This window comes from Haliotis asinina, chromosome 11, assembly GCF_037392515.1.
Source record: "Haliotis asinina isolate JCU_RB_2024 chromosome 11, JCU_Hal_asi_v2, whole genome shotgun sequence".
NCBI classification, from domain to species: domain Eukaryota; kingdom Metazoa; phylum Mollusca; class Gastropoda; order Lepetellida; family Haliotidae; genus Haliotis; species Haliotis asinina.
The window spans coordinates 43,258,091-43,284,736 of NC_090290.1; the positions used below are offsets into that span (position 1 = coordinate 43,258,091).

The 26,646-nt window shown below is 40.2% G+C and overlaps 1 protein-coding gene across 1 annotated transcript; it reads right to left on the reverse strand.

Moving 5' to 3' along the window:
* Nucleotides 1-3,214: 3,214 nt before the first annotated feature.
* On the reverse strand, nucleotides 3,215-23,483 carry LOC137255447 (uncharacterized). Its single transcript, XM_067792887.1, has 9 exons — nucleotides 23,472-23,483; nucleotides 21,120-21,174; nucleotides 17,626-17,817; nucleotides 15,880-16,023; nucleotides 13,449-13,565; nucleotides 8,929-9,129; nucleotides 7,365-7,508; nucleotides 4,723-4,839; nucleotides 3,215-3,857 (listed from the first exon to the last, which is right to left on the reverse strand). Exons 1-9 carry the CDS (start codon nucleotides 23,481-23,483, stop codon nucleotides 3,289-3,291), a joined length of 1,551 nt encoding a protein of 516 aa, XP_067648988.1. The 3' UTR covers nucleotides 3,215-3,288.
* Nucleotides 23,484-26,646: the final 3,163 nt, after the last annotated feature.

Genomic DNA, 26,646 nt, shown 5'->3' on the forward strand with positions numbered 1-26,646 from the left:
GTGCACTGTTAATGCTGAAAGTATTATGATGAATATGAGTTTATATTACCATTATTTTTCTGTTTTTGTTATTGCATTAGTCAGTTGAAAAGGGTCCAGTCATGACACATCAGACCATTTCAAGTGAAATTACGTGAATAAAACATATGCAAAATTTGGATTGATTGATTTTAATTTATTTAGTTAGTTCTTTTTCAGTATTAAGTCAGTGAAGACAGCAAAAGTGTTTGACTTAGTGTTCCAGCAATATTACACCAGAAATGGGTTTTACTGATTCGTTACGCTGTAGCTGTTAAACGTGGTCATCTCATAGCTGGCCATGTCCTTAAGTACAGAGCCAAGTGTGTAACTACTTTCTGAAGAGATGTGGCCACCTTACTATACAGGTGATAAATACAGACTTCAAATGTTCGGATCTACCCCAAGGTGATCTTGAAATACAGGCGTTATACATATTTATTCACTGACGTTACTAGTGACGTTGACGTCTTGTATTTTGACTGTTGTTTCATATCTTTAGTCAGTATTATCAAGCGGAGATCCTACACTATGAAAGAAAAACTTGGTGTGAAGAAGGTAAAGCTTGAGTATGGGGGTATCTGACCTCAGCATCAAGGAGTCTGGGAATTGACAGAAAACTGCTTAGACAATGGTCTAAAAACGAGAGTTGGTACAGTCGTCAAAGAGATTTCTTAGCGCACGGCGAAAACCAGCACTCCCAGAACTGGAACAACGTCTGTATGCGTGGTTCAAGGAACAGAAAAAGAGAATGATCATAAACTATGAGAGAATTCGGGAACAAGCTCTCCGACTTGATAGTGACCATGATTGGCACCAGTTCGATTAGTGTTAGTGACAAGTGGATCTACAATTTCTGTGATTTCGACAGCATGAAAAGCAGACGTGTCACACATCAGGGTCAGCAAGTCGACCGAGATCGAGCTGTTATCAAGACAGTCATACAGGATCACCTTCGCGGCGTAGAACAGCTTACACTGGGCCACGATGTTGCTCATATCCTCAACATGGATGAAGCGCCATGCTATGTAGACATGACGATAGGAACAATGATGGATTTGATTGGCAACAAAACACGTCGATGCTGCCCAGACTGACAGTGTCAACCAGTGGCAATTATCTCAAGTCAGAGGTGATTATAAACAGGACTTTCGAAGTTGCCAAAATGTGATGCACCTTCAAACACTCGTCTGGCCGTTTCTTCTGGTGGCAACATGTATGAATCCCTGATGATTCAATGGATTGACAAAGTTTTGAGATGTCGTGGACCTTTCATCAGTTTTGAACCATCAGTTCTATTCAAGAAAAGGCATAGAATCCACAACATGCCAAAAGTCATACAGCATCTGAATCATTTGAACATGCTGACGAAGATCATTCCCCCGAGTGATGACAACTTTTCTACAACCCCTTGACGTCATTGGTGGAGTAAAGGGGATATTCCAGTCCAAAATGCATGATCATTGGAACGATTGGTTCGAGAATGGAGTAAATGAGTTCACTCCTAAACAATACAGAACGCGGCCATCTTAGGGGTAATTGTAGCAAATGGTGTCCAAGGCGGTTAGCTCATTTGAAAGGTCAACTGTGGCAAGATCATTCCAACTTTCTAGTATTGCTCCGAATGGAAGAATGGTGGCTATAACGGATCTGAACAGTCGACGCCGAGGGAGTCTCTGATACAATGTAGGTATGGAGTAGGGTGACATGGATATAGACGATGAAGCGACGTCGATGACGAAGATCATTTTGTTGAAACTGAACTGTTTGACTGACTTGTTAGGAAATCCCATGGATAATGGCGCATGCGGTGTCGACTGCGATGATCTTTTGTGTGACAGATTGACTCGTTTGAAACCCACAGTTCTCATGATCAATTTCATGATCAATTTCAAAGTTTTCAAGAGTTATACTAGAGTTAATATGCTTTCCATTTCATTGCACAGACATTGCAATATTCGTGAAAGTAATATTAAAACGATTCCCTTCATTAATTGCCTTGCTGCTTTTTTTATTCCATATGATTGTCATTACTTAAACGAACAATCCGAATCCACAAAAATCATCCGGATGGTGTTGTTTCCGGATATACAGGGTCCGAGTAAACGGGGTTCCACTGTAACAGCCCATGTTTCCGTAAGCCCAGGCTTCTAATTGGTGCCAAAATGCACCTGTCAAAGACCCTATTTTCCGCATAGTAGCCCGGGGCTTGTTTTTGGAAAACTTCACTATTGGTGTGCCTTACAAGGGGGTTACCACGCTACACCTACAACATTACACCTAGCACACTACACCTACTCTGCTATACCTACCACCGTGAAAAAAATGAAAACACTGACAGATATGACCAGCCCGACAGAATCTTGTTATATACTCAGTATTGACGTTAAGGCGACCAACCTTGTCTGGAATTGGTCTTCCAGCTACGGATTGTCCACTGCCATGGATTTCCAGTGTTAACACAAAGCAAGACTAAATCAAACTATTTCTGTACCTCAGTTTCAACCGACACACACGCACGTACACACGCGCGGGCGCGGGTAAATAGTGAGTGAGTTTAGATTTAGCAATATTCCAGCAATATCACAGCAGGTGACCCCAGAAATCACAAATGTCCATCCTGCAATGTGTCTATTTCTGGTGTCCCCCGGTGTGATTTGGCTGGTTCATTGCCATATACGGCATAAAACTAAACTCACCCACATATACATGTCGTATCACCAAACGTCACGCAGATATGGTGTTTTTTTTATGTTGTATCCACGAAGTGGGAGTGTAAGTCACACCCGTGGTTCGTCTACAGGATCAATTCCTTATGTAGGTTTGTTATATGTGCACGGGGTAATACAAGGCCACTTACACGGTCGGTCCCATAAATGTCAGTTCTGTGGCAGCTAACTTCATTTTCCACAGTCTGAAGCTTTTTTACCTTTTTAGCATTTTGAGGGCAGTTTATTCTCTGTTTCAGAGAACGTGAGTGAAAGATTGAAAATATTTTAGCCTTGTTTCAACAATATCACGGCCAGATACACCAGAAATGGGCTGCACACACTGGACCCCGGTGGGGAATCGAACCCGGGTCTTTGGTTTAATGAGCGAGCTCTTTAACCACTAGGCTACACCACCAACAGTGTACTGGAAATTATAGAGGGAAATTAAATCTGCTATGTCCAACCCAGACATTAACAAACACCAATCACATGCAGATCATTTATTGGAAACGAAATAAATTTCGACGCCGTCATTTAATTTCGTTGATGTCTTATCTCTTTATTTTTTATATTCCATGCTGTTCAGACAAGTCTCCAGCCTAGTCTGAAGTGAACTGGCTGCATCAATCTGGAAGATGTTAGCAGGGTCTGAAGCGAGACTGTTGACAGTGGAACTGGCCTCCGCGTCGGAGAGAGCGACAACAAACACTTCAGCTTTATCATGCAGTTGAAGAATACTAGTATCGATGACCTCCATCTTCGATTCTGTATCGAACCCATCTGTGAACATGATGACCACGTTGATAGCATCCGGTCGGTCGCCTTTTGACGGTGTGAAAACAGAATTGACAGCCACATTGACAGCCTCGACAATGTCCGTAGTGGAACCGCTTTCGTAGGTCTGGTTCTTGAGAGCTGCCAGTACACCTGGCTTACTGTTGCTGTATTCACTGAAACCGAATACCACTCTGGCGTTTGTGGAAAACACCATATATGCAACGTTAGCAGCAGAAGGGTTGATGGTTAATGGTTCGAGCAAACTTTCTGCAAATCGTCTCACTTTTTCAAAGTTGTTTTGGCCGATGGAGCGCGATACATCTTCCATGATCAGGATGTCTTGAACGCAAACTGCAAAAATAAATAAACAAACCCCAATGTGAAATTTGTTTCGTAAATAAAATGGCATTTTGCAGTTTTAGGAATGCTCATTCGACTGTGACATACATTTTTAAACGGTCATTTTAATATCTAAATGTTTTCCAGCATAATTACTTTATGCAGTGCGAATGTGTCAGTACGTGTTTAACGAAACCTTCTTTAAAAAGGACACGCGATTTCATCATCCGATCCTTACGATCGTGGTGAGCTTGGAGATCACTCTCCTACCCAGAGTTCCATGCGGCGAGCCAGCATAGCGTCTCTGCCACAGGCCAGAAAGATGTGACGATTCCTCACATCTTACACAGTTCAGTCAATATAATGTACAAAATTCATAACTTTTATTTTTGATGCGTCTACACATCTAATTAAACATCTTTGTTAAAATGGTTCAGTTTCACTGAGAAATTATCCTAAAACTTGTAACACTATTTCGATTTGCGTAGCGACCCTTTGTTTACGTGGGTTGTACGGCTGCACGTGCTGTCATCGAAGCCTAATGGATAGCAAACGATGCAACCGGTTTGCTGAAGTGATTTCAGGTGGAACAGGCTTGCCTTTGTCCTCTGTTTATCGTGTTTTGAAAACTACTGCAAATGGATATGGCACTGAGCATCAGAGAGGCGCAGATAGGCCCAGAAAAGTGACTGTCGGTGAGGTGGTGACAGGAGGCGGCTTGTTATTCTTGTTTTTAAAAACAATTTCAAGAAATATGATTGACAGAGGAACAGTGGCTGCCTGTAAGGAGACTTCCTTGAAAATTATGAAACTGAAAGTAAAAATCAAAGGAGACATCAAATAGAACTCATTTCATCACTGTCAATGTTCAACTTACCTGTACAGTCCTGACCCGTGAATCCAGGTGCACACATACACCTGTAGCCGAGTTCTTCGGAGTCGCTGCATGTCCCCCCATTAGCACACGGACTACTAGCACAAGGACCATTGTTGACTGTAAAAACGTAAAATCAGTGTTAGTTCCCAAACTTTCTTTCACAGTAATGAAAACAACCAAAGACAATACATTCGAAAACAGTCAGGGTTATGGTGTTTTTGGCAGTTTTTGAAACGCGGTTATCAGATATTGTAGATCAACACTTTTCGAAATGTGCTTATAAGACTGTAGATCACATGAGAGTGTTTGAAAGGTGCTTATAAGACTGTAGATCAGCATGACAGTTTTCGAAAGGAAATAATTAAGGTTCCACCCTTATGGTATAGTTTTGTGACTGGTGTGGCAGTTGTCACAGGATGAGAGCAGGACATGGTCAGGCCCAGATTTTGACGGCAGATAAATATGTGTGGCCAGTATTAAAGAGATTTTGTTAAAGGTGATTATCAAGGCGTGACCTGTGTGACAGTTTCTCAAGGTTGATAATGAGTGGGTGACCTGTGTGACAGTTTCTTAAGGTTGATAATGAGTGTGTGACTTGTATGACAGTTGCTGAAGGTTGGTAATGAAGGTGTGACCTGTGTGATAGTTTCTGAATGGTGATGATCAGGATATGACTGGTATGACTGTGAAGGGAGATATTTTTCTTGTTGTTTCTATTGCCTTTGTTTTCAAATGAAACTGATGATAACCATTGAAGGTTTCAATCAGTTTGTAATCGCGAAAACGGATCGAAGGGATCCAAATCAGGGAGTTTTTAATTATCTATTCAAGGTCAAGACTCCTTTGTCCCATATATTTCAACACATTTTCAGTAAATGCATGTCTGTTCGTACAAAAAAATTAACCTTGGACAATACAGGACTTTGTAGTAATGTAGAGAGTGATGACAGAGTGATGACTTCACCCTGATATTTGGAGGTAAGCTTCGTGGAATAAATTTCGTTGACGACAATCATTTACTGCTTGTGTGAGAGCATTACCCAACACTGAGAAGTAGGTATCTCAAACAGTACATGAAGTCTCCAGCTGAAACATCTCCGGCCGATGAACTGACCTGAATGATTTAGCAGATTCATGTCTATAGTAGAAACAAATACTTGATATTCTTTGACGAGCTGTAAACAAAACAGTTGTTTTCGTACGGGTGTGACCCGTGAAGGTCCCGGGGTAGAATAGGCCTTCAGCAACCCATGCTTGCCATAAAAGGTGACTATGCTTGTCGTAAGAGGCGACTAACGGGATCGGGTTTTCAGACTAGCTGACTTGGTTGACACATGTCATCGGTTCCCCATTGCGCAGATCGATGCTCATGTTATTGATCACTGGATTGTCTGGTCCAGACTCGATTATTTACAGACCGTCGCCATATAGCTGGAATATTGCTAAGTGCGGCGTAAAACTAAACTCGCTCGCTCGCTCGTACGGGTGTTTGCTGTTGTTGTTGTTGTTAATTTTTAGTTTCAATTCTAATATTCTACTGATGGAGTTTCATATTTACAGCACTGACACCAACAGTATCCGTACAGCATTGATACATGTATTAATACATCCTGCAATCATACACTATTACTGACGCCTTATGTGTTAATACACTATTCACTACTGATATTTATAGCATTGGGTCTCTTTTCACAAGCCCTATGGTGATCGTAAGTCACTAAGGTAACTAAGTACATGTTAAAGCATGACAGTTAAGGTAACCCAGAGTAAAGGTTGCTTCATGAAACGCGCCCGAGGTCATTACAGTAGTACTGCTCGCAACATAACACCTAAAATATCAACACATTCCTGATACTTACAGCATTGGTCAATACATTATTAATACTCTCAGCACTGACACCTAATGTGTTAATACAAGCCTGATACTTAAAGCATCGATGAATACAGTTCTAACGCTCACAGCATTCACACTTAATGCATGTTTTCCGTTTTGTTTCCATTGTGTTATCATTAGAAATGCTCGCCCATTAAGTTATCTCCTTGGTCTTTCCCGACTCGAAGGGTGGTTCAGGTTTATAAGTATTTCTAACCATGCTTTACAAATTCATAATACATTCAGAATAGTTTTACATTTGTTAAGCAATCATATTTAGTCGAAATGGCTCAGCATGTTAGAGGATTTCACCGGGTAACCTAGCAACTCAATATTTCTGATCCATTCAGTAAAGTGGCTTTCTCTTTGTATCGGACACATGAAAAGAGACATCAGAGGGCAGATCATTGTAGTTTTTTAAATTTGGATAGTCTGTCACCGTTTTAAAATACCAAAATTCTCGAGGTGTTATCATCATAGTTTCGAAGGGGTAAAACTAAAATTTTAGAAATCTAAAATGACGAAAAGTTCGCTGATACGCTGCCTGCACCATTTTCTAATTTGGGTAGTGTATCTCCTTTGAAAGAACAAGATTCTTATGGTGTTTCGTTAGTTTTGACGGGTAAAAATAAAAAATGAGAGGGCAGAGGAAACTAAAATGACAAAAACGTTGGTCTTGTGTTTAACTGGTAATGGAATATTTCGCTCATACCGTATCTGCACCATCCAGTATCTATGTACAATAATAAAGTATTAGCCGAACTCTTACCAAAGCAGAATCTTGCACCTCCGAATCTCGTAAAGAGATAATACACCTCCTTGTTGCCACACATCTTTGTCGAAATATTAAACGGATGGTGGCATATTATCGTCTGGCCCCTCAAACACATTTCGGATTCGTTCATGTATTTCTCTGAAAGGAAACAGAAAAGCTACATTAAATGCAAATGCATGTACTGTGAGTAAGATGGTCCATTAGACTGCAGCCTACATTTAGAATACAACACCACAAACTTTGAAAACACGTCATAATACTCTTTTACGTAACTGTAGGTGATTATAGTTAGGTTAGGTTAGGGTTAAAGTTATGGTTAGGGTAGGGTTAAGGTTAAGGTTAGGTTAAGTTAGACCTAGCGAGGTTAGGTTAGGTTAGGTCAACCCTAACGGCCCTCACGAGAACTGTACTTGAAATAGACGAAGTACAGCGAGAGAGTTAACAACTCGGAAGACCTCAATGAACAGTACTTAAAATAGACGAAGTACAGCGAGAGAGTTAACAACTCGGGAGACCTCAGTGAACAGTACTTAAAATAGACGAAGTACAGCGAGAGAGTTAACAACTCGGGAGACCTCAGTGAACAGTACTTAAAATAGACGAAGTACAGCGAGAGAGTTAACAACTCGGGAGACCTCAATGAACTGTACTTGAAATAGACGAAGTACTGTGAGCAAGTTAACAACTCGTAAGACCTCAATGAACAGTACTTAAAATAGACGAAGTACAGCGAGAGAGTTAACAACTCGGGAGACCTCAATGAACTGTACTTGAAATAGACGAAGTACAGCGAGAGAGTTAACAACTCGGGAGACCTCAATGAACAGTACTTGAAATAGACAAGTACAGCGAGAGAGTTAACGTATTTTCTGATAATGCTAGTGGTATGAACACATGTCAATGCATCACCAGGAAACGAAACCCACCAGAACTATTATCTGTGATATCAAATACAGTCACACCATCTAACAACATCAAGACCCTACGCTATCACAACCAATTGCATCACATAATCACAGTTTGACTCAATTTTATCACAAACAATCACACATACCATGTAATTCGAGTTGATCTCACGCGACACCTTGTTATCATACCCAGTCACACCTTGTACGGTCCATTTGATTTCACTTTAGACCGATGAATTTCTCACTAACACAAAATCTAATAATTGCAACTTGTTGTCACTTTTCGCCATTTTTACGAGGATCGACTATTTGCTGGTAGAATAGCGTGGCAACTAACAAGCAAGAGTAGTGAAATTTTGCCCTCGAACTTTCGCTCTTGAGAACAGAGATCGGCGATTGTCATGCGTATGGTCCCCTGTTATCACTCATAATCATGACATATGACCGGAACTGATCCTCTGATATCAAACACAATCACACCATGTAACCACATTTGACTCTCTGTTATAAAACACAAACACAACATGTAACCACATCTGACCTTCTGTTATCAAACACAATCACACCATGTAACCACATGTGACCCAACGCTAACGCATTATATACACAATCTATATGCAGTTGAGTAAAGTGAGTGGCGATGGTCTTACTTCTTCTGTATATCGGCAACCTGGTGCCGCACCGAGAAAAGCCTCCTGGATCCCGGCTCAGCAGTTCCCACTTCCCAGGGGCCCCATACCAACCTCGGGGTAGTGTGGCGTCGTGGACAATCTCTGGATTCTCTGGAGTGCTGGGATCGCGATTTTCGATGTTCTCAAGTAGTGTGTAGTTCTTGCATGGGTCTATTTCAACTGATAACAGGACACAGCTCGAATCAGTTAATAAATCCTGTACCCTAAAGTAAAGAAGCGATGTACCACGCAATCTGTCTATATTAAGCTGGTTGGTTGGTTTGGTGTTTAACGCCACCTTCAACAATATTCCAGCTTTATGGTGGCGATCTGTAAATAATCCTGGCTGGGAGTGCCTCTGATAACAGTGTTATCAGAGCCAGGTTACTGCAGTTTGAGGAACTTTGTCTAAAACTTTAAGATAACATCTGAGTGTTCACTTGGCACCTTAACAACAATTGAAGGCAACGCGTCATGTTAAATATGGTAGAAATGTACACAAAGGAAGGTGGAAATGTGAGTGAGTTCTGTCCTTTGCTTTTACAAAACTCTAAAAACTAGCGACTCAACAATTGCTGCACCTGAGAAAGGGAGAGATATTTAATCAGCATCTAACCACGATACAAAACGTAACCCAAGTGTTCAAAATAAAATCTTCATGATGTTGGAAAGCTACGCCATGCTCTGAAAAATAATTCCTATGTGAGACAGAAGCTGTCTCTCCTCATCTCTCGTACTGATTATTACTTGCTAACAAGTAACAAAAGAGCCGATCAGCTTAATACATTAAATAAAAGTGCCTTGGGATTACATATCAATTCAAACTCACTTATATCGCTAAAGAACTCCATTGGTTCCCATTTGTGTGTAGCTTACACATGTTGCAACCATCTTGCACCATTTTAATTCAGGGAACGCTCCACTCACAGGATCAACATCTTAGACATCCGTCTGATAATGTCACACAAAAGATGATAACCTTTGTTTCAGTTTTACACATTGAAGACATAAAGTTCGCATTGTGATTGTTTACTGAAATCTTAATTCATACACAATTCCATTTTGTCTCGCTCAAATAGTTCATCCTCCAGTGTTGACAGTTTCAGATAACCACGCTCAAATGAACACTACCAAACCAGCTGTCGTTCATTTTCCGTGGAACACCAGCATGTATGTACATATGTTGTCAACAGTTCAAGCATCAAGAAATTTGCAAGGCACTGCCTTCATCAACTGTCGGGAGTCACAAATAATGCTTCATTCCTTATATTGATATATTTAACAAAACAATAACTTCGAACATAGCATGAATTAATAATGAACGTCAAAAATACAACTGTAATATTTTAAACGAATTTGAATTGACATTATTATCTAAAACAATGATAATGAGTCATAAAACGTTTTTTACAAACTCTCACCTGGTCAATCAATATTCATAATTGTTTTGTCTCTAAAAACGATACAAACCAATGCAATGAACAAGAAAAATTCCTTTAAATATGTGTGCCTATACATTTCATAAATGTACAAATCATTTTCATTAATATTATGAGTTTTGCTTATAAGTTGGAATTAAATCGCCGTTTATTAACCTGTTCATATGAAACTGCAATATTTGTCCCAACGCACTGAACATTGTACATCACAGTTAACTATAGCACATGTTGCAGTAATGGCTACGTGTGATCTTCTAACACTTGTGTAGAGGCTTAAAATGTGGTGTAGTACACTTACTGAGTCAGTTTCCCATGTAAATACTATTCAAACAATCAAAAGCTTTCAAAGAATGAAAACGCATACCTTATACCCAGATATGATCTGGTGTTGAACATGAATATATGTAGATACTGAAATCAGTTTCATGAAAAAATATTTGAACGATACGCAAAATATACATCACAAAACTGAAAGTGCAATCGGAATATGGCCATTGTGTTTACGCTTGTTCAATCGACCTTCACCTCAAAGAAATTACCTAATATGAGCAACAATGTTGACGTGTGACATCACTATCGATGACCGATTTCTTTCAAAATGGCTTCACTGACAAGGGTGCACAGGATTTTGTGAGGACTCTTTCCTTGATTCAAGGATCTTTTGTACATAAATGTGAGATGCAAGTAATCAGAATTGTTCTGACTATCTGTGTATTGTTACATGTTTTTATCGTTTACACTGTAAATGAAGGAAGAAGCCAGAAATGCTGACAAGCCCAGCTGTCGCTCTGCGTGATTTTGCGTCAGTCATGACGTCAAGCGGCACTAAAAGTTTGACAGTTTCTTGTGAATTATCCAATGATTGCATTGTATCTATTTTTAATTTGCTATTTCTTGCTACGATACTCTTAAGCTGAATATTCTAAGCGTATTAAGCCATTGTAAGCAGTGAATACACGGCTGGATGTTGGAAAAATTAAAAAAATGCTACGTAGTGTAAAATCGGATTTTTTCTTTGATTAAAATCTATATTCAAACAAGCGCTGTCTTTGGAGCACAGCGTTCCATTTTCATGCCAAATATCTTTGGTTTCGTTTTATCTATATAGTTGGTATTGTTGATTCTAAGATATACGGGGAATTCAATGATGCATTTGTCGCAGCTGACTGTGAAATAAACGTGATGTAATAGGCGTGTCAATACCGGCCTTCTCGGAACGTGATTTTGTAAACACTATCCAATATGGCGGAAAGCGGACTCCGGCGTGCGTGTAGCTGTATTTTCGAAAACATACCAGCCGATTCTGGGTTCATCGGCGACGTGAAAACTTGATATCAGTGATCATTAATAGGTTATTTTTGAAATGCAGTACTACATATGTCATATTTGGGATTTCACTTTCTTAGTAAAATATGACATAAACTGGCGTCTCCTATTCTCGCGGTACTTACGAATATCAGCTGAAAAAATAATACAAACAGTTCATTTCGTATGTATGCTTGTTGTTTTTAAATGGAGAGATCCCCCCTCTAACATCTGCATCTGTCAACTGCTTGATCCATCAAGTGTGTTATCTCACTTGAGCTCGATGAAAAACATGGTCGTCCGCCGCTGACTTTTCGAGGCGTCTCCTATATTCTCGCGGTACAGCGAGAAAGTAACGTTATTAGGTGTAATGAAGGGGAATCTTATCGGGAAGGGCGGGGAAAGTTACGATTTTTCCAAGTTGGTTAAAACTCACGAATATTCGTTACACTGCAAAATTTTGATAATTCACACACTTGGGCCTCTTCTTAATTACTGGTCAATGATGTAAACAACCGCTAAGTATCACGCATCGGCGACCTCGGCAGAAAATGTGTTCACCGCGAGAATAGGAGACGGCCCTCTATGTTGCATTTGACCACTTTCTAAATGGTATTGTGTAATCAAATCCAATACTCACAGTAATTATCCTATTTTCACATTTCAAAACATACAGCAAATAACGCTCTGAATCGTGATTTTGTGTAGTGTGAACAAAGGCGACATTTACGATGAAGCCTATTTGAAAGGCAATTTAAGCACTTTAAATAGCATGGTCTGAGATAATAGAGGATGGTATCAAGAAACAGGGATATTCCCTTAGAATTCATAACTTTGAGGTATATATATGTACGTGGTATATATAGAATTTTATTGGACTTCAGAGTGAGGGCTGACGAGGAAGGACAGAATATTATATGTCCCTGTGGCATCCAGGGGGTTAAACAAACAAACAACGAGTGTGTGCATTTAGGAGATAAACATCATGTGTTGGTCAGTTTCTGGGTGTTATTGAGTATTTGAAGCACGGGAATAGGAATACATTTGGAACCTCGACATTGTAAACAAAAAAGTAAACCAAAGTTTTGTACTGTCTGCACTCGTTTACATCGAGTAGGGATACAGCAGTGAAGTGTCATCAGGTGGCCGTTCCAGCTGGTTCCCATGGTAGCATCTGGAGCTGCTCATTTGTGAAGTCATTCTGACTTCTGTCACAATATTATTTGAATGACGTCATCACTGTTGATGACACAACAAAACAATTGTTTACGGTGTTTCTACGTGTCAATACGCAGAGAATAGTCTTGCAGCAACGGGGAATCAAATGCCATAATTATGATCATGTTTTTCAACCAATCGGATTACAGAACACAGTGACTTTTGGTTTACAAATGAGAGATAACGCAATTATGTACTCATCATGTCACAATACACACATGACGTCACAGTGTACGCTTCAAACCACCGTTCACACATGCTGTTTCACATTACATACACATCAGGTCACAGGTTACAATATCATTGGTAGGTTGTATATGGACTGTGTAAAATATGTTTTATAACGTCATTTACGTGTAACAAATCCTTCACCCCCTAAGCTAAGATGTTTTGTTATTAATATTTGTTCAGCTTATATGTGTCCTGACCTGAGAAAGGTCTAAGGCCTTCATCATGTCGTGCATCTTCCTGCGCCAAACAGACATGCTTATTTGAGACTGCAAAATAAAAAAATGCCTGAACTCAACGCATTCTTACTTGTACAGTTCCGACCCGTGAAATACGGAGTACAGATGCAAGTGTAGCCACGGCCTCGTAAGTCGCGGCATGTTCCCCCATTAGCACACGGACTACTCCCACAAGGACCATTGTCGACTGTAAAATAAGACATCAATGTTAGTTCCCAAACTTTCTTTCAAAATAATGAAAACAACCAATGACAACAAACTGGGAAACAATCTGGATCATGATACAAATACACGGGGCAGTGTTTGAAAGGTGATTATCAGACTGTAGATCAGTATGAAAGTTTTTGAAAGGTGATTATCAGACTATAGATCAGTATGAAGGTTTTTGAAAGGTGATTATCAGACTGTAGATCAGTATGAAAGTTTTTGAAAGGTGATAATCAGACTATAGATCAGTATGAAAGTTTTTGAAAGGTGATTATCAGACTGTAGATCAGTATGAAAGTTTTTGAAAGGTGATTATCAGACTATAGATCAGTATGAAAGTGTTTGAAAGGTGATTATCAGACTATAGATCAGTATGAAAGTGTTTGAAAGGTGATTATCAGACTATAGATCAGTATGAAAGTGTTTGAAAGGTGATTATCAGACTATAGATCAGTATGAAAGTTTTTGAAAGGTGATTATTAGCAGTTGACTACGATGACTGTTTGTGAAGGGAGATAATCTTCAAGTTGCTTCTATCATTTTTTTTGTTAAATGCAATAACCACATTGTGACTGGTATACATAATCATTGAATGTGCATTGCAGTCACGTTATGACGCATTAAAGGGATCAAAATCAGGGAATTTTGAATTATTGGCAAGATTACATTGTGCCATAGTTCAGCATATTTACAGTAAATGCACGTCTGTCCTTACAATAAATTAATGCATGTATGTTTGTTGTTACAATATGTGTTGTGTGAACAATGTAATACTTTGTCATAATGTAGGATGTGATGTCAGCATGAGTTTCCGGAGCGCACTGATAATTGACAGCACACAGATAACTGACAACACACGGAAAACTGACAACACACTGATAACTGACAACACACTGATAATTGACAGCACACTGGTGACTGAGAACACACTGATAACTGACAACACACTGATAATTGACAACACATTGATATATGACAGCACACTGATGACTGACGGTAATCTAGTTGGAAAATATTCTTTATTGATTTTTAAATGATGGGGTTTTAATCTTGATTTTTATGACACAGTTTTGATATTTGCAGCACGGGCACCAACTATATTCATACAGTATTTATACACAAGATATTGATACATCCTGCAGTTAGGCAATGTTAATGCACACAACACCTACGCCTATTGCAATCACTGATGCTTACAAGATTGGTCAATACAGTAGAGATGCTACATTGACACCTAACGTATTAATACATTCTCCATGCATACAGCATTGGTCAATACAGTGCTATTACAGCACTGACACCTAATGTGTTAATACAGTCCTGATACAGCATTGGTCAATACAGTGCTATTACAGCACTGACACCTAATGTGTTAATACAGTCCTGATACAGCATTGGTCAATACAGTGTTATTACAGCACTGACACCTAATGTGTTAATACAGTCCTGATACAGCATTGGTCAATACAGTGCTATTACAGCACTGACACCTAATGTGTTAATACAGTCCTGATACAGCATTGGTCAATACAGTGCTATTACAGCACTGACACCTAATGTGTTAATACACTCCTGATACAGCATTGGTCAATACAGTGTTATTACAGCACTGGCACCTAATGTGTTAATACAGTCCTGATACAGCATTGGTCAATACAGTGTTATTACAGCACTGACACCTAATGTGTTAATACACTCCTGATACAGCATTGGTCAATACAGTGTTATTACAGCACTGACACCTAATATGTCAATACAGTCCTGATACAGCATTGGTCAGCACAGCACTATTGCTTACAGCAATGACACCTACACATACTGGGTTACTAAAGTCCTAATACTCACAACATTGGTTAGTGCAGCTTTAGGGATTATGAAGACTTCTAGTCACGTTTTACAAATTCACGAGTTAAGCACAAAATTTCACATTGGCTGACCAATCACATATATTTCGTGAATTGAAGGCATTTTAATCGAGGAAGTTCAACATGTTACAAGATTTCATCAAGGAACTTAATAACCCAATATTTCTGATTCAAGTAAAACTGGCTTCCTCTTTGTACCAAGCACCTGAAAGTGAAGATCAGAGGACAGATCATTTCAATTTTCTAATTTGGACAGTCTGTCACTGTTTTAAAATACCAAAATTCTCGAGGTGATACCATTAATATTTTGAAGGGATAAAAACAAAATGACAGGGCAGAGGAAACAAAAATGACGAAAATGTTCGCTGATACCATGCCTGCACCATCCAATATCTATGCAGAAGAATAAAGAAGTTGTCTAAAACTTACAAAAGCAGTATCCTGACCCTGCGGTTGTCGCAGAGAGGTAATATACTTCAGTATCGCCACACATCCTCGTCGGTATGGCATATGGCATGTAGCAGGGGTTCACCGGCAGCCTATGGCATATTTCAGATTCGTTCGCGTTGATCTCTTAAAGGAAGCAGACAGGCTACATTAAATTCAAATGTATTTAAATTCAAATAAATGTGATATCAGTATGATGGTGCATTAAATTGTGCTCACGCATTACTTTTAACTTTCACTTTCAAGTACATCTTAAAATTAGAATACTTGAAATAGATGAGATATATCAAGCGAGTTAACACATTACACAATGGTGCGAACACATGACAATACATCACCACAAAACTAAAACATTAACATTAACCATGAGAAACTACTATCTGTGATACACAATCACACTACTTAACCACAATATGTCCCTATGTTATCACAGCCATATATAGTCCAATGTTATCCCATACAACAGAACAATGTAACCACAATTTGACCTTGTGTTATCACAAACAATCACACAGCTGACACCATGTAAGCACACGGTATCTACATGAAAATCACACCCAATCACACCATGTAATAATATGTGACCTATGTTATCACATCCAATCACGCCATGTAATAATATGTGGCCATATGTTATCAAACACAGTCCCATCATGTAATATTAAGTAGCCTATGTTATCACACCCAGTCACACCATGTAATTATATGTGACCCTATGTTATCAAATACGATCACTTCATGTAATCTTATGTGGCCCTAGCTTGTGACACCCAGTCACACCATGTAATAATTTATGACCCTATGTTAGCACACACAATCACACAGTTCACATCATGAAACAACATATGATCCTACGCTTTCACACACAATCACATCATGCAATCTTATGTGACCCTATATTATCACACCCTATCACACCATGTAAATAGTATGTGACCCTATGTTACCACAAACAATCCCATCATGTATTAATATGTGACCTATATTATCACACCCTGTCACACCATGTAATAATATGTGACCATATGTTATCACATCCAATCACACCATGTAATAATATGTGGCCATATGTTATCAAACACAGCCCCACCATGTAATCTTATGTGACCTATGTTACCACAAACAATCCCATCATGTAATGATATGTGACCTGTATTATCACACCTTATCACACCATGTAATAATATGTGACCTATATTATCACACCCTATCACACCATGTAATAATATGTGACCTATATTATCACACCCTATCACACCATGTAATAATATGTGACCTATATTATCACACCCTATCACACCATGTAATAATATGTCACCTATATTATCACACCCTATCACAACATGTAATAATATGTGACCTATATTACCACATCCTATCACACCATGTAATAATATGTGACCGATGTTATCACACCCTATCACAACATGTAATAATATGTGACCGATGTTATCACACCCTATCACACCCTATCACACCATGTAATAATATGTGACCCTATGATATCAAACACAATCACTTCATGTAATCTTATGTGACACTATGTTGTGACACCTAATCACAGCATGTGATATTCTGTGAGCTATTTCATCACACCTAATCACACAATGCAATCATACGTGACCCTGTGTTGTCACACACAATCACGCAGTTCACATCATGTAAACGCATTTGACGCTGTGATATCACACACCACCACATGATAAGAGTGAGTGGCGATGGTCTTACTCTTTCTTCTGTACAACGGGACGCTGGCACCACACCTAGAGTCGCCTCCTGGATCCCGACTCAGCAGTTCCCAGTTCCTGGGGGCGCTATACCAACCAGGCCTTATTCTGGAGTCGTCTACAGGTAACTGACCTACTGGTGTCTCGGGGTCGCGCCTCTCGATGTGCCTTAGTGTGGAGCTCCTACATGGATCTGCCATTGATAACAGAACGTAACTCAGTTAGTATGGTACGCACATTGCAGTGAAAGAGCGAGCGATGCACATCACACTCAGTTTCGAGTTACATAGCGGTGATGTGTGAATAATCGAGTCTGGGTCACATCATCACCATCGCTCTACGCAGGTATCATACGATGACAGACTAGGCTTACCTACTGTAACTGGCGACATGTTTAGCACTCAGACATTGTCTCGTCATATACTTGTTTGGGTTCGAGTTGAGTTGAATTGGGTTTTACGGCACGTCGGCATTATTACGGCCAGCCATATGGCGATGAGATCAAGTCTGCACTCATACACATTTTAAGTACTAAGTCCAAATGAATTGTTTCTTTTAAAAAATGAAATGCATTCATTACATTATTTTTGAAAAAAACCCAAAACAAAACCAGGCAATACTTTGTTACAATTTATAATACAGATCAAGTTACTTCAGGTAGTGACCCGTGAAGGTTCGGGGTAGAGTAGGCCTTCAGCAGCCCATGCTTGCCATAAAAGGTGATGCTTGTCGTAAGAGGCGACTAGCGGGATCGGGTGGTCAGGCTCGTTGACTTGGTTTACATATGTCAACGGTTCCCAATTGCGCAGGTCGATGCATATGCAGTTGATCACTGGATTGTCTTGTCCAGACTCAATTATTTATAGACCACCGCCATATAGCTGGAATATTGCCGAGTGCGGCGTAAAACTAAACTCACTCATTCACTCATGCCTGCAGGTAGTTCACAATACGATCTTTCCGATTTGTCCGTTCATAATGTGAATCCCTGGCATATATGAACACTGACTGTGGCCAATGCAACAATGTCGTAACATTACCTCGCCACGTCTTGACTGACAACGCAAGTAGGTATAACCATTTGTTGGTTTCAGTTTAACTAGCCTCTTGCTTTATTCTTCCTACTTGGATGTCCGAACTTTTTGACATAAACGTTTTATAGCTGGTGTGAAGCCATTATATGGGATCAGTAAGGGAGATAAGAACTTGTCCAGAGCTGCTTTCGCTGCAGCATCGGCCTTTGTGTTATCTGCTTTGCCGACGTGACCCCGAAACCAGCAGAGGACGATGTCACATTGGCCAGTAGAAAGATCGGCGTAAAGTTCTCAATTGTCCAGAATGGTAGAAGTAACGTTTTGAAAAGCTTGAAAACAAGATAATGAATGTGTAAAAATGATGGAGTTTTTGAAATGGTTCTTCTGTTAAATATAGGTCAAGATGGCTTTGGTCTCAGCAGTGAAAATGGAACTATTATCCGAAATTCTTGAGGAAACAATGTTGGATCGATTACTGTGGCTCTAGCAGTTTCTCCATATATCCTTGGATCCCTCAGTTAAAATGGATCTACGAATGTTACATACGCTGGGACCTGTGAAGGTCCCGGGGTAGAATAGGCCTTCAGCAACCCATGCTTGCCATAAAAGGCAACTATGCTTGTCGTAACAGGCGACTAACGGGATCGGGTGGTCAGGCTCGCTGACTTGGTTGACACATGTCATCGGTTCCCAATTGCGCAGGTCGATGCTCATGTTGTTGATCACTGGATTGTCTGGTCCAGATTCGATTATTTACAGACCGTCGCCATATAGCTGGAATATTGCTGAGTGCGGCGTAAAACTAAACTCACTCACTCACTCACGTACGTGGGACGTTAATCGGAGTGTTAGTGTGGCAACACAATGGGGTTTGTTTCTGATGTTTTGAGTTTGGTGAGGGTAAGCTCGACCTGTTGTTTCACCATCTGCCGAAGTGACGAAAACAAATGTTGGTAAGGTGCTATGATATTGAGATGAATTTAGCTGCAGATATGTGTGGTTGAATTCTGATTCCAACTGCTGGAATTCGGGCTTAGCAAATTAAGAAACAAGTTTTCATTGAGGGAGTTAAAAACACAATTGCATGCTGGATTGGACTGATTTGAACGTAATTTACTGCTTGACTAGTATTAGATGAGACAGCGCAGTGATCGCGTTTGTGACAAGGAGGCGGGGCAAGTAATCTGGATGAATACACTTGGTTGCTACAGATAGATTGGCGGCGATTAAGCACATGCTGACCGTGGCTTGAAATCAATACCGCTACTGTTCAACACGTGTCTCGAAGAGAGATTTAGTTCAGCAAAATACCATCATGACATTGAATATTTAGACGACAACTTGTTTCCCTCTTCTTTCAAACAGAGTGTTCTGGAGGACGTTCCAATATATGCAAATTGGGGTGTTTTGTCAGGTCGTAGCTCATCTAATACCTGTCAAACAGTAGGATACTGCTGAAAGCTGCGTTTAACAACGCACAGACACAGAAAGTACCGACTGTACTTTCGTGAACAATGGTGTTGGACATTTGACTCGAAGTCAGCTGACATTTCGTACAGAGTTTTGTTGGAATGAGGGGGTTCAGGTGTTTGGAAATAGGTACTCCAATCAATTAGACGTCAAGTCAAAGTCAAAGCGTTAAGAGCATGAAAGGCCATTACAATGTCCAAACATATTCATTCTGTTATACTCATTCATTCAATTAACTGAAACATGATTGTCTACATTAAATATGTTGGTAGAATAATCATACAATATATATTTTTAGTTTCGATGCGTTATGTACATACAATGCAAGATAGGACAAAATTGTTTCATTGTTTACAGCCAAGACGTTAGGTAAAACGGCATAACTTACATGATCAGAACACTATTATTCGCCAAGATATTTTATTCTTAGTAACATAAAGTTTGGACACCAAATATATCATGGAAATCATCTTCAGTTCCAGGGCTACATGAGGGAGATAATCGTAAAGACTTTTCAAAATCGTTGATTATCAAATTTGTAAGACCTGGTCTAAATCGTACAGCTGTATTTCTAATATATTCAGTTTGTAGACAGGATAAATATTTTTCAGGTTCTCAGGTATCTTTTAAATAAACATAGGAGGCATAATGTGAACTGTCACTTAAAGTAGACATCTGTCGAAAATCGGTGATTAACATATTTACATTTTCCAAACCGGCACTCACTGGGACTGAAGAAATAATCTGGTTTAGACAATGTGCCGGATTGTAGAGCTGATAATAAATGTACAAGCCGCGGACGGGACTGAAATTTTGTGTCGGTGTTGACAACATGCCGGACTGGACAGATGTCGGTTTTTGAAAGGAAAGGAAAGTAATGTGATTTAGGACTGTGACTCCGACTGTATTGTTTCGTGTTTCATAGAATTAAATCCGAAGTACCAGTACGTCAGGAGAGTTTGGTGGGTTTAAACGACATAAACCGACTTACCTTGACTGTAGGAGGAATGACAGAAGTACAGGAGAAGCAGAAGGGTTGCTGTTTCCTGGAAGAATCAACATTGGAAACAAGTAAATGTCTGTTTCGAAATTAATTCGAAAGTTTTGTTAAAACCATTATCAAAGCAGATAAACCAGTGGATATAAGCTGGGGACTATTTGTTTACTCGTCATTTAGCAAATTATAAATATCAGTGTTCTTACGCCTCGATATTGGTTGATTTTGTTGTTGATAACCAAATAAGGCGATCCTCAACTGACAACTGTTCAAAAATAATAAATTACTGGTATGTGGAATGTTGGCATGTTACTGTACACTGCTGCAAGAGGTGTTGCTTGTCATCCTTCCACTATCAGCCGATTCGTCAGAATCGGGCAGCTATGAAGGACCATCAGTGTTCAGGTCGATAGTCACTGCTCTTAGAGAAGATACAACCCTTCTAAGAATCTCAAGACTTCATCATTTCGTGACAGTGGTGTCATTAAAATGGAGTTGCTTCCACATAGCCGTTTGTCAACTCGCCTAAAACCGGCTAAAACCGGTCGGGTATACCGACATATCAGATGCCCCCGGAGCACAAAGCAGCACGACTATCTTGTTGTCGGAGTCGGAACTGACGTCATGGGGAAGGGTCCACTCGTCGGGCGATAGTCGATTTATTTCGTTTATGATGAGCTCGTGTTTAGCGCAGCAGAGTGAGTGATTTTAGTTTTACGTCGCGTTTACCAAATTTCCAGCAATATTACATCGGGGCGGCCAGAAGTGGGCTGCACACATTGCACCCATGTGTGGAGTCGAACCCAGGGTTTGGGCGTGAAGAGCAAACGCTTTAACCACAATGCTACCCCACCGCCCCTTGGCGCAGCAGAAAGACTGCAGCAGAATGCACAACAAAATATCTTGGAGTAAGTACTATTGGCGCTTGTTCACTCATCTAATATGATGTGATCGATCAGACACAATCTGATCTGGACACAGTTGTACATTTCAATGGCCATCCTCTAAAGACATAGCCAGAACAACAACGGACAGTTCCTTCTTGCACGTGCCGTTGGTCATTTCTCACGTCAAGAAGCGGTAGCTATTTTGCCTTGGCCCGATCTCAATCCCATAGAGCCTGTTTGGACATTGTGGTTCTCAGGTCTGACTAAAGAGATTGTGCAAAAGTTTGATGCACTGGATTAAGCCCTCTATCAAGAATGGAACGCAATGCCTCAACGCCAAAACCAACCTCTGATGTGGTTAATGAGGTTGAGGATCAGGGATGGTATTGTCCATTACGGAGGTTACACCAGATATTGTTGATACTTGTGGGAATCTATGGCCGGAATCTTGAAAATGACCGGACTTGTTAATTTCATATGACCATATTTATCAGCACTACAAATACGTTATCTGTTTACCATTTTCACTTCTCTACACTACAGTTTTTTCACCCTTTTCGCTGTTAGATTGACCATTGAATTCTTCCGATCTGCAAACTTGTTTAAATCAGTGTTGATGTCTAGCGATCGGAATGAGTGTTGATGTCTAGCGATCGGAATGACCACTCCATACGGACAAGGGTCTCAGTGCTCTAAGTTGGCATCAACGACCCTAGCGCATTGAGATCGTGCGTAACCGTCCATGAGGGTAAGGACAGGGTTAGGTGCGCTTTCTCCTAATCGTCATTCTCCTCCCCATCCTCCTCACTCACTCTCCAACGTTTTACTCTATTTCTATAATTAATATATAAAATATATTGAACAAAACTGAAATCTGACTACTGGTAGTCCTGTAGTGCATTTAAGGCATTGCTAGGCCCAAGGGAGGCTCGTAATTTGATTTAGGACTGCTACACGGACTCTCTTGTTTCAATATTGCACAATGTACCCTTTCTGAAGTCTATCCTCATTCCCCTTTAAGGTTTAGACTTATGGTTCCTGAAACTACAGATTGAATATTAGAGATTTTAACCTACCTTCATCATCCTGTCTTTTCCCAGAATGATTTGACGGCGAGTAAGGCGGTGGTTTATATAAATATATTTCTTGGATATCAAACCAAGGTTGTCCAATCAGAATCGTCCAACATTAATTAGGACGACGATATACAATGAAACTTACATCGGTCCAATGAACAATTGTTACGTCAAGGTAACGGCGGTTGGCCACGAGTGGTGACCTAGTCCTCTCCCCTTACTTCATTTCTTCCCCCTGTCTTTTATCTCCTCCTACTCATCCAATCAAATTCTTGCTCCTTGTTGTGTAACCTTCATCCGTGCTTCCTCCTCATCCATCTCCGCGTCGTCCATTCGTTGCTCATTATCATCCGCCTACATCCTCTTCTTCTTTTTCTTCTCACCATCTTTGCCATCTTGCTCCCCTTCCCCCTTAAGGATTTTTTTCTATCCTTTTTCTCCTCATCTGTACCCCTCATCCACTCTTTCCTTCCTCTCTGCACATCCTCAACATCCCCATCTTCATATTCCTCATTATCTTCTTTCTCCCTTTCATCCTGATACTCATTATACTCACCCTTCCGAGTGAGTGAGTGAGTGAGTGACTTTTACGCCGCTCAGCATAAAAGTAAACTCATTCACTCAATTTTAAAGGTGCTTTACCACAATTGAGTTTAGCAAGGACGGATCAGACGGCATAAAGGTGCTAACATGACTTTCACAACAATAAGAAGTCTTTGCGTAGGTACGTAGGTACGTAGGTACGTAGGTACGTAACTTACTATTCAGGTCAGTATATTTCCCATGCAAAAGGTTCTTGTAAAAAATGTGTTATAAAATAATCGTTCATAGGCGAATGTTGCACATGTGCTCAGATACATTTAGAGTGAATGAGTGAGTTTAGTTTTCGTGACACTCAGCAATATTCCAGCTATATGGCGACGGTCTGTAAATAATCGAGTCTGGACCACACAATCCAGTGATCAACAGCATGAGCATCGATCTGCGCAATTGGGAACCGATGATATGTGTTTACCAAGTCAGCGAGCCTGACCACCCGATCCCGTTAGTAGCATCTTACGACAAGCATAGTCGGCCATGTGTTATGAATCAGTATCTAAAGTCCCTAGGACGAGCGAATCATTAAAATTAGAAATTAATGCCTCATTAGGGTTTAAAATATGCTACTGCTGGATCCTGGCCATGATATACTTTGAAGTCTTCGTTATTAGATTCTTTCAATGCCCATAAGCCTTATAGGCATCTCTAAACAAGTAAACGAACACACGAAGAAAACCAAAATAAAAACAAAGAATAAGCAGACAAAGCAAATAAAAAAAATCCACACGTTGCAAAGTAGATGTCGATGTGTCTGATAAAGCACGGGTTTTGTCATATCTTTTTACTACAAACGTGTATGTTCAGTAGAGACACATATCATCCATGTGTTATAAGTGAGTGAGTGAGTTTAGGTTTTGCCGCACTCAGCAATATTCTAGCTATATGGTGGTGGTCTGTAAATAATCGAGTCTGGACCAGTGATCAACAGCATGAGCATCGATCTGCGCAGTTGAGAACCGATGACATGTGTCAACCAAGTCAGCGAGCCTGACCACCCGATCCCATTAGTCGCCTCTTACGACAAGCACAGTCGCATTTTGTGGCAAGCATGGGTTGCTGAAGGCCTATTCTACCCCGAGACCTTCACGAGTAGATACATTTAGAACTTGAACGAGTGGTGGTGTTTGTAATACGCTGTAGGGCTGCCAGTTTGGACGAAAAACGGCAATTCCATACTTACGATTGGAAGCAAACCTCTCCGACTGTAAGAAAACATGGTTTTTTTTCTGAAGCGACACCACTACCCAACTACACATAACCATTGTCGAACAAAAGGAGAAAACCACCCTGTTGATAGCAATTTTGTCCCATACAATTCTCCATTGTGGGAGCGGTTGGCGTAGCCTGGTGGTTAAAGCATCGCTCGTCACGCGGATGACCCGGGTTCGATTCCCCACATGGATACAATGTGTGAAGCACATTTCTTGTGTTCTCAGTCAGGAAAGTACTGAAATATTGCTAAAGCGGCGTAACCCTATATTCACTCACTTCTACGTGTGAGTTGAACAAAGTGTCTTCGTAGATATTCATTCGGTTACAAAGTTTGCTTGTCAATAAAGAAGCATACAGATTTGTGAATAACAAGTTCTTGTATGCTTCCTTATTGTCTGTTTAACTTCTAGAATGTCTGACAATTACCTGGCTTGTCATTGTGCAAGTTTGTTGTTAATACACAAACGCCATTTAGACAATGAAACGCGTGATTCCAAACATAACGTGAGTTACGAGCATGTTTGTCGTTTGTTGTTGTTGTGTGGGGCACGGTGACCTCGACCTTCCTGGAGCAGCTGTGATGTCTTTGTGATTCCTTCCTAGTAGCCTGACAATGTGCAATTCTGTCAGATTATGCATTTTGTCGGTTTGGATTGCTGCCAAACATTTGCGATTTTGTCAGTATAAATCATAAATCATGTGACACCAAATCCATGTCAATTTTCCATTGCCTTCTCATGGCGTAACCATGTGCAGCCGAGAGCCGCGATGCGGTCCTATTTGTATGGTGGCTAATTTGGGCCATCGCTGTCTCGCCTTTGGAGGCGAGAAAGCGATGTCGTGAGACGAGAAAGTGATAACACGAGACGAGAAAGCGATAGGACAAGACGAGCCTGAAGCGACAACGCGAGACGAGAAAGCGATAACAATCTGTGAAAATGAATGAAAGCGGTGGTCATTTCTTGGTTTCTTAACGAAAAAACACGTGCTATAACGACCCATTGTTAACATATTGTTACCATGGCAAATATTACCTTATCACTCGAGGGAAACTGTAATGTGAACAAACTATTCAAATGACTGCTTCTTTAATGTTTGGTATCGACAGTTCACATTCAACCTCCAGTACATGGTCAGCGTGTTATGTTACCCTGGCGTTTTCATACGCACGTGTTTATGATGATATGGACTTTAGGGTCAGAATAACCCAAAGCGAGAAAATACTAATAGAAGTACTTCGCCTAGAACTGAAGTACTTCGATGCGAGAAAAACAACATGCACTTGGTCATACTAAGGGCGTGTTTGTCAGTGAAATACAATACATTTAGGCAATCTGTAAAATGTCTAGATATTACAACCATGTTATATATTCAATAAAAATCAGATCGTGTACCATTTGTCAAATTCGAAAATGCATACAAATATAGTGGTATCTTGTGTTAGATGAATGGAGTTTGAGTCCCTGAACTGAACTTCATACGGATTATCTTGTGCGTGTTATGTGTCTGGGGCTGTGGGGTAGCCCAGTGGTTAAAGCGTTCGCTTTTCACGCCGAGGACCCAGGTTCGATTTCCCACATGAATAAAATACGTGAAGCTCATTTCTGGTGTCTCAGCCATGATTTTGCTGGACTTTTGATGAAATATAGTCTTCCTTGTTTGAAGAATGAATTAGGGGAAAACTGATTTCTCCTAGCGGTATTAAAGGGCATGTAATCCAGGGGCGCTAGTGGCCCTAGAGGGGTA